This window comes from Grammomys surdaster, unplaced genomic scaffold (assembly GCF_004785775.1).
Source record: "Grammomys surdaster isolate TR1022 unplaced genomic scaffold, NIH_TR_1.0 126176, whole genome shotgun sequence".
Taxonomy (NCBI): domain Eukaryota; kingdom Metazoa; phylum Chordata; class Mammalia; order Rodentia; family Muridae; genus Grammomys; species Grammomys surdaster.
In genome coordinates this window covers 6,197,847-6,207,506 of record NW_021620983.1, presented here as the reverse complement: position 1 = coordinate 6,207,506, position 9,660 = coordinate 6,197,847, and the positions used below count along the sequence as shown (strand labels likewise).

At 40.8% G+C, this 9,660-nt stretch overlaps 1 protein-coding gene across 1 annotated transcript in view; it reads left to right on the top strand.

Annotated features, from left to right (window-relative positions):
- Etnk1 (ethanolamine kinase 1) overlaps window positions 1-9,660 on the top strand; it is a 41,977-nt gene that overhangs the window by 26,073 nt on the left and 6,244 nt on the right. Inside the window, exons 5-6 of the mRNA XM_028757502.1 lie at window positions 4,169-4,252; window positions 5,620-5,780. Of these exons, the coding sequence (XP_028613335.1) occupies window positions 4,169-4,252; window positions 5,620-5,780 (245 nt within the window). The remainder of the gene's footprint in view (window positions 1-4,168; window positions 4,253-5,619; window positions 5,781-9,660) is intronic.

Sequence of the window (9,660 nt, the reverse complement as noted above, 5' to 3'; positions counted from 1 at the left end):
TTCCTTCCTTTCTTTCTTTCTCCTTCCTTCCTTCCTTCCTTCCTTCCTTCCTTCCTTCCTTCCTTCCTTCCTTCCTTCCTTCGAGAGCCTCGTGTTCTCATGAAGAGTAATACTAATCCTGAATTGATTCATTCTAGACTACTGTGCATGAGAGTAAAGCCTCCCGAAGACAGACAGTGTAAAGCAGAACTCTAGCCAGGCCCAGTGGTGCATGATTGTGAGTTAGAGACCTGTGTTGTCTACATAGTGAGTGACAGGGCCTAGTGACAAGGCAGCCAGGCAGGGCCGCAGAGCAAGACCCAACCAACAGCCCCCTCTATTCTTTAGTTATTACAGAGCACTGACTGAGATATTTTGGATGTTTGTTTTCAGTGTTTATTTTTACTGTCTACAGTTTTACAGTTTCTGATGTATATTGGTCCTTCCCTCTCCATTATTCTCTCGTTCTTTCCCCATTCCTGCTGAACCCTTTCTTCCCAGCATCCCTCTCTCCCCTTTCTGTGTGTTCCTGTGTGTGGCCTACTGGATTTCATTAGAGCTGTTTGCATGAGCCTTTTTAAACCCATGCATTAGGCGCCCACTGTGTTTGAGTCATACTTGGATGAGAATGTTAGAAATATCATGTTTTTCCTTTTTAAAAAAAATGCTCTTTTGCAACCCTGCCTCATGTGCTCCTGTGCCTGTATTCTGTGTAGTAGATCCTCCATTCTCTCCTAGTGTTTGACTACTTTCCGTGTGCCAGGAGGGCTCTTCTGCGCCGCCCCCCCCCAGCTCATATGTCAGAGTCATCGCTAGTTCCTGGCTCTTACATGGAGAGTGATTTGTGCTGTGCTGGAGGTGATACAAAGCAGGACTGACTGGGTATTCCTCGCTCATATCCTCCTACGCGCTCTGTAAGACAGGCAGTGGTTGTTTTTTGTTGTTTTGTTTTTGTTGTTTTTTGCAGAACTTCTGTGAGCTTTCCTCATTGCTGTTTCTCCATATCTAACGGCTGATCATGTCAAGGGGCGGGAAAGGGTCAGGCTCTCATATAGGTGACTTCACTTTCCATTTTTAATAAGATAAAGACAATACATATGTCTTGTTATAATTACACAGCCTTGTTTATAATTCGTTTTTGGCTTTAATAAATGGAAGACTAGTTTTCTTGTATTGAGATTTGAACAATTTAACTAGAATTTTCCTACAGTGATGAAGGGCTTCAAACAATAGTAAAAGTCAAAGATATTTTTGAGAACTCAGATTCATCCATTATTTGCTTTGTGTTGTGTGTCACTGGTGCAGTTATTTAAAGATAATAAAAATCAATGCTAGCCCTTAAGCTAATCGTTTTTTTTAAAGGTTAAGGATGCCCTGGGAATCTGGATGATCTAGAAGCCCCTCCTTGGGAAGTGAGTGTGCACATAAGATTCTAGGGTGTATTTTCATTATCTGTTTACCTTTGAGACCTCAAGGAGAAATTCTTGTCTTAAGGAATTAGTTATTAATAGTAATGAACATTATTAATATTGGGAAATATTAGAAACAAAAAATTAAACTCACTGGAAAAACAAATAACATATTTCTGTTGTTAGGAGAATATTTTCCAGTGCTGTAATTTGATTTTTCTGGCACCCTAAAGGTAATAAAGCCTCTTTAATTTTATATTTTTGCAGAATCTTAAATTTAAGGTTGAGTTCCACTTTGTAATAACTTGAAAAAGACTAGTTAATGCAGATTTTGAACAATTTCTTTCCTTTAAAGCTTTGTGTCTTGTACAATGTGAGTTTGCCAAATTTTCTTCATCTGCTACAGATTAGGTATGCCATTGCTGCTGCCATGTGGCGGCGCCCCGTGCTTCTTAAACGCACTGACTGGAGCTTTGTCGCCTCACTTGTTCACATGCACGGAGCCTGGTAACAGCCCCATCTGTATTTTGTTAGCTTCATTTTCTTATCTTTAGATTTCATTATAAACTCAACATAGCATTTAAACATAAAGGCCAGTGTTAATGAGTTAACGCTACTACAAAAGTCACTGCTAAAACTTTTCATGATGAAACAGATTTTAACTTTTCTTAAAATGATTTATGTTTTAATTAAATTATGTGTATAAGCGGGTCTGTTTTTACCTGCCATTTTAACTGTATTTGCCAAATTCTAAATATAATTTTGAAAATTGAAGCTTTTATTTATGTGGCAAAAGTAAGCTTCAGGACTGGGCTGTGTATTTTTATTGGCACTTAACTATTAAAATGAGCTCTACAAGAAGTTGTGCTTAAAGAGCCAACGTCATCAACAGCTGCACATAAGAGATACCTTTAGGCATTCGCTTGGTTCAGTTATGGACCGTGGTAAATGTGTATTCTGTTCTTTGAAGCTCATGGAGGGATAGGTATGTTCTGGATCATTCTGTTTAGTTTTACTTGTTGACAGTTTCCTATAGAATATCCATAGTATTCTTTTTAAAGAATAACAGTTTTTCTTCAGAAACGCTCATTGTAAAGAAGTTAAAAAAGAAAAGTTAAGGGAAAGTCAGTGGTCTACCCCTGTAGTAAAGGAGCTGGTTGATTTCCATTCATCTTTACCCTGTATTCAGTGTGCTCTCTTTTCTTAGACATATTTTAATAAGTTACATCACAGTATATTAGCTGATTCAATATTCATTTTTGTAACTTTATATTTTAGACTCCTGATTTTGAAAGCTGTCGAGTGCTTTGTCTCAGTCAAGGACTTGCCATGATACTTTGTCTGCAGCTTCCCACTGCCAGCCTTGTCCAGGTGCCCTCCTGTCGCTCGGTGAAGTCCGTGAATGATGGCAGTGGTGCTTGTCATAGCACTGGGCTTGCAGCAGGCCACGCTCACAGCTGAATTGCAATATTTATTCTCAGGAACATTTAAGGAACCTTAACATTTACTGTAACAAGATGTGTCCAGTTTTGCACACTGGAATATACTTTGATCATTGCCACTTTTCCCAATGTAGTGCTTAGGACCAACCCCAGACTGGAGCCTGCGGGGCAAGCACCCGCCACCAGGCTGCCCCCCAGCCCTGGCCGTTCTTAAACTGCTTGCTGAAGAGCTGTACAGTTACCATGACAGCTTTTGGTCAGAAGCTTTTGTTTTTCTTGGTAGATTAGCTATGACTGTGCTCACTTACTTCTAGATTTAGTATCCAGATCTCTATTAAGGCATTAACATTAAGACTCTGCTCTCTTTGAGAAATGCCCCTGTGTCTGCTTTGTCACTGCAGCACACTTGTTAAAAGACAGATGACCCCATGTTGTCAAGCAGTTTCTCAACCTCAGCATCCTGGAGAGACCTCTCACGGCCATGGCTGCTCCTGTGTCCACTGCAGCTGTGGCTCCGTGAGACACTCACATCTGTGGTGTGGACAGTGATGTGCAGTAGTTCTTTAAAATTAGTATCGCTTCTGTGTTTTGTCATAGAATATATTCAACTTGTATATTTACATGTAATCCCACTGTAATGAGCACTTGAAAATTAAAACTTTGTATATTAGTAATTACTTGTAAAAGGTGAACAGGATTGTCTACACACACACACACACACACACACACACACACACACAGAGAGACACACACATACATTTGAATGAAGTTTTAATTTAACTCATCCAATGCCCTTAAGAAAAACTCAGCTGTGAGGTTATACCTTATAAACTTAAGAATTTGATGGCAGCTCACGTCACACTGGTGATAACATCAAATTATTCACCATGTTTACTCTCAGAACCACAGAATTCAGGTTTTCAGAGTTTGCTTCATATGTCAGATACACAGTTTGTCATAGGTGATGTTTTATTAAGCTAGGCCATTAACAATTTCCACAATTATTTTTAATTAAACATGAATTTTTAAGTTACTGATGCCCCCATGTGGTAAAAAATATGTTTTTCTTCTGTTAGAACTTGGAAATTACTATATTTTCATTTTAACAAAAGTGGATGATAATGTTTTTGAAATGCTGTTGATCAAGGGACATAATTTGAATTTTGTAAAGCTCATTGCCATAAAATTCACAGCCTCACCCTGTGTTGTCTCAGAAGTGCATGTAACCAAGCACACCCATTGAGACAGAGTGTAAGAGAGATGGCGCTGCAGATAGCATAGGGGTTTTCTGATCGTATATGTGATTTCTTATTTGCTTGGTTTCTGTGTCTCACATAGGTGACGTACAGTTCATTGATTATGAGTATTCTGGATACAACTACCTGGCATATGATATTGGAAATCATTTCAATGAATTTGCAGGTAAGAGCCATACTTCACTGACTTCACTGTTGGGGTCCTCTGCCATCAGTGACCTTCTAGCCATGCTTCACTGTTGGGGTCCTCTGCCATCAGTTACCTTCTAGAGTTGTTCCAAGGATCAGTCCCTGGGCAGGAGCAGCATGTGCTGCCCACCATGTGACCCTCCCTGGAGAAGAGAGCTTTTCCCTTATTGCCATCAGAAAGTATACTGCATAGAGGGAGAGGATCACAGTGTGTGGCCCGGGTTTTGATCGCATGTGGGCCTTTGCTCCACATGCCTGTCTTATGTACAGTGTCCTGGTTTCCATCCACAGCACAACAAAACCACCTGGGACTCCAAATGCTTTTTAGTGAGAAAGACCCTCACATTTTTTATGGTTTTGTTTTGGTTGCTACAGGTCTCGTCTGAATGCTGCATGTCTCTCTTCTGTTGCATTGCACATCCAACTACCACCTGACATCCACATGTTTGTTAGTTCAGCTTGTCCCTCACAAACGTTCAAAGACCATTGTGACTTCCTCCTTCCTAGCGAGAGCAGTATGCATGTCATGAAGGGTGAAGGAACTCTTATCCTATAGACTCATTGCTGCCTATGAGCTAACACCAGTTTAAATTTGATTTCTATTAAAAGATTGACTATTTTTTCCTCTTGAATTTCATTTTACAATTACTTCTAAAGCTTCAAATTTTTTTATGTAAGTGGAATATATAATTAACACTGTACTTAGGATTTTCCTAAAAGTAAAAATAAAAAAATACTTGGGGTGTTTTATCCCATGTGTGTACTGTGTGTGTTCTCATATGGTCTCCCATAGGCAGGAGTGAGAGTCTGGATCGAGTAAGAATTCACCCTTTAGGGTTGGTCATCAGGCTGTGGCCGTGACCCACCTTTCTTCTATATTCTTCTTCTTCTTCGCCCCCTTCCTTCCTTTGGAAAAGATAGAGGTAGGAAATGGCAGAGTTAGAGTACATGGGCAGTAGAGATTGGACTTGGTGTTTGTTTTCCTCTGTGGGGTGAGGAGGGCACAGGGGTTGGGATGGGCCTAGGAGAACTGGGAATCGAGAGTGATGGGGCACACTGTATGAAAGAATCAATAAAAATATGTCTTACCTTGAGTATTATCAAAAGCTGTTAGGAAGTGGAGCTTGAAGCTCTGCTCTCCTTGGCTGTTTAACAATACTCAGGGGCACTTACTCTAAGCTCTGTGCCTTACGTAGAGTTAAGCTGGGAATCAGAATGCCGGTTCACTGTGTACTAGAAGGTCTTGCCAGCAGAAGTGAGAGGCTGCATTACTTTTCAGGTAGCAACTCGGTTGCAGTACATAGGCGTGGCGAAGGGTGCTCTCAGTCGTCTGTTTCTCCTCAGGTGTCAGCGAGGTAGACTATAGTCTCTATCCAGATAGAGACCTCCAGGGCCAGTGGCTGCGCTCTTACCTTGAAGCCTACAAGGAGTATAAGGGCTTTGGCAGTGATGTCACTGAAAAGGAAGTAGAGACACTCTTCATTCAAGTCAATCAGTTTGCATTGGTAAGTTTAACTAGAATCAATGAAACATTGAGTGTAGCTAACTAAATGTTCATCAGATAAACCAATTTTTAGTTTTGTGAATTTTGTTTAAAATAATGAAAAATGTGGTTGCTTACAGTTTGCTTCATTAATTACTTTGTTGTTGCTTTACCCACTTCTATATCTTTACCTGAGTTTAGTTTGAAAATATTTAGTTAATCTTCTGAGAATATTGTAGTTGATTACACAGCTTGCAGCCGATGAGTTAAGACATGACTGGATAGTAGATCAGTTCTTTCAGCTACTTTATACATTTTAAATATGATTTTATGAAATTGGCTTTGGGAGCATTGGCCATCTTGTCTTTTCAAGGACACTGCAGTAATGTCCCATAGCTAGACTGTCGATGCTTTTAGGTGCAGGCACTGATTCTCCAGAGACCCTGGCAGCATAGCGCAAGTGAGTGGCTGTGTAGGGTGATAACTGCTGTCTGATGTCGTGTGTTGAGCTGCTGGGCACAACTCTCACTTCCAGAAAGAGAAGTGGACTTCACAGACTTCGTGCAGTGCTCACATGCTTTAGATCCTAGGATTGTGTTTGAACACAGTTCATTAATCAGATCCTACGTACTTACTGCTACTCTAGTTGGGAATATTAGAAGTAACATTCTTCAAAATGCTTATAATTTAGAATGACGGGGTGCAGGTTTATTTTTTAATGTAAAACTTAATACCTATCTTTAACATTTTTAGCGAAGTATAATTAGGAATACTCGTAAATGTGATTTAAGGGGAAAATCATCACGGTGGTGCATGCCTACAGTGCCAGCTCTTGGGCAGCAGCCGCAGCAGTGGCTAGAGCTTAGCGCCAGCCTGGCCACACAGCAGGAGATCTTATTTCAAAAGAACTAAACCAAGTTCACATTAAAAACAAGCGTAGTGTACCTTAAATATATTTATGTGGACCCATGTATCATCTAGCCTTGTCCAGGACTCGGAAGAGTGGTTATAGTTGTAGTTGGCCATTCTGGCTCTAGCTGAGAGTCACAAATATTACTTTAACAAGAACAGTAGAGATGGCTCAGCAAACATGACGACCTGTGTTTCGATCCCCTACATCCATGTAAAAGTGGACATGACACACGCCTGTAGTTCCAGTGCTCGGGAGCTGGGTAGACAGATGAGTCTTTGTGGCCTTCTGACCAGCCAAACAATTCAGTTGATTAGCTCCTGTCTCAAGAAATGGCTCAGCATGTAAAGTGCTAGCTGTGTGAACATTAGGCCCAGAGTTTGGATCTACAGCCCCAGTGTAAAGAGCTGGGTAGGGATGGCAGCCCTCCTCTAAGTTCAGTGCAGAGAGGCCCAGAGCAGTCTGACCACCTAGAGAGACCCTGTCTTACTGTGCAAGGTGGAAAGGGAGAATGTTTCCATGTGCACACAAGTGTGTACTGCCCCACATCATTTATGCACTCTGTGTGTGTGTGTGTGTGTGTGTGTGTGTGTGTGTGTGTGTACACGTACACCACATGGTGCATGTGTGGAATTCAGAGAATAACTTCTCACTACTGCGTGAGGATCAGGCATTGAGCCTGTCCTTAGGCTTCATGGCAAAACCTTTATTCACTGAGCCATCTTGCTGGCTGAAGAACTGTTTTATCAATATCAGTCCTTTAGCATTTCTGGTATGGTCACTATATCTTGAGGTCTTATACCAACTTTTAGTTGTTCATAAATGAAACTAGGTAGTTGTTGAATTTCTCTCGTCTTATCACAAGACTTCTTATGTGACTTCTGTCCATTTCATTTCTGGAAGTGTCTTTGCATTGGGGCTTGTTTTCCGTCTGCAGAATACAAAGAGTGTAGTAGAATTTTTACACAGGTGTGCACAGGCATGTGCAGGTGTGTGCTCCACTTCCCTTTAAGACTCTCTGCTACTGCTGTTTAACTAGTTGCTCTGCTTACAGCAGCTCTGATTTCCTCTTGTGGAGCACTGAGGTGATGAGTACCTCCCCCATTCTTTTCACATCTACCATGCCCACCGGAAGAGGACATCAGAACACCTGGAACTATGTAGATAAAGATGTAAACTACCATGCGGGTGCTTGGAACCGACCTTGTCCTTTGCAAGAGCAATAAATAGTTTTTTGTTTCTTTTTTTAAGTTTGTTTTTTGTTTTGTTTTTCTAGGCAGAGTTTCTTTGTAGCTCTGGCTGTCCTAGGATTCGCTCTGTAGACCAGGCTGGCCTTGAACTCACAGAGATCTACCCGGCCATAAGAAATTTTCTCAACACCAAACCATTTTCCCAGCCCCAATTAAGAAGATGTTATTATTGTGTAGGGTTCTATGAGGCCATCCATGTGTGTATACAGTGTCCCTGGAGCATGTTCCACCCCATGGTCATCCCTCTTTGTCCACCACCCTCCCATCAGTCCCTTTGTTCTATAACAGTGTTACTCTTTATCCATATATACCTAGAAGAAATCTGGGACTCGACAAATGAGAGAAGCACAGTATTTTTCTTTGTGAGATTGGTTTAATGCAGTTAACGTGATGATCTTTACTGAATCAGTCCTCCTATAGCGGACTGTAGAGATCCTGTTGATAGCTTATTTCTCTGTTCCTCTTGTTGGACAGCTAGGTTGATTCATGGTTTGACTGCCGTGAGTAGTGCAGCAATAAGCAGTAAACGTCCTTGTATGGAACATGGTGTATTATGGCAAATACTGAAGTAGTATGTGTAGCTGGGTCATATAGTGGGTCTGTTTATAACTTTCCAAGAGTCTCCATGTTGATTTCCATACTGTCTGGGTAATTTGCAGTCCAGTTAGCAATGCAGAAGGGATTTAATCCGTCTGCATGCTCTCAGCATTTACTGACATTTGTTTTTTGATAATTGCATTCTGACACTGGTGAGAATCTCTGTTGTGTTTATTTGCATTTCTCTATGGCTGTTGATCTTGACAGGCACTGAAATATGAGGAGAGACCTCCATTGACATTACACCATGCCTTGCTAACACCACACACTAAAACAATTGTTACATGCATTTATTTACTTTGTGTGGGTGTGGAGTCAGAGGATGAACTACTAGAATTATTTCTCTTATGCCATGTGGGTTCTGTAGGTTGGAAGATTGTCAGACTTGATTGGTAGAAGGCACTTCATTTACCCTCTGATCAATCTCACTGGCACTTTTGTTGCTTTTGCCTTAAAGGATATACTAGAAAAAAAATTAAAAAAAAAATCCTTGTTTTTAACATTAATGTTTTTTAGAGCATCTCTAGTACAAGTAGAGTATTTCTGGGGAAGTGGAATTCTGATTTTGTTACTAGCATTAAAAAAAAGTCATGGATATGAATGTTTTGCCTGAATGTATGTTTGCATACCACTTGTATGCCTGGTGCCCATAGAGGCAGGTGGAAGCCATCAGATCCCCAGGGACTAGAGTTACAGATGGCTGTAAGCTGCTGTACGGTGCCATGTAGGTACTGGGAATCTGAGTCCTCTGGAAGAACAGCCCCTATGCTACCAGAATTTTTTTTAAAAAGTACTTTAAAACTTTGATTTATCATTAGTATGTCGTGTACACATAACATGCATATGCGTATCAGAAGTCAGCACAGCTTTTGAGAGTAGGTTCTTCCTTCCAGTTCCTGGAGTCAAACTCAGAGCTCTTTTCCTTGTTGAACTATCTTGCTGTAGACCTGTGTTAACTGAATTTTAAAATAACATGTCTAAGTAAAAATTAATTGTGTACCAGTGAAATGGCCTAATGGCCAGAGTAAAATACTGGAAGTTTGTATGGTGGAAGGAGAAAATGAGTCCTCTTTCTTCCACATATGCTTACAGACAGAAACACACACACACACACACACACACACACACACACACACACACACACA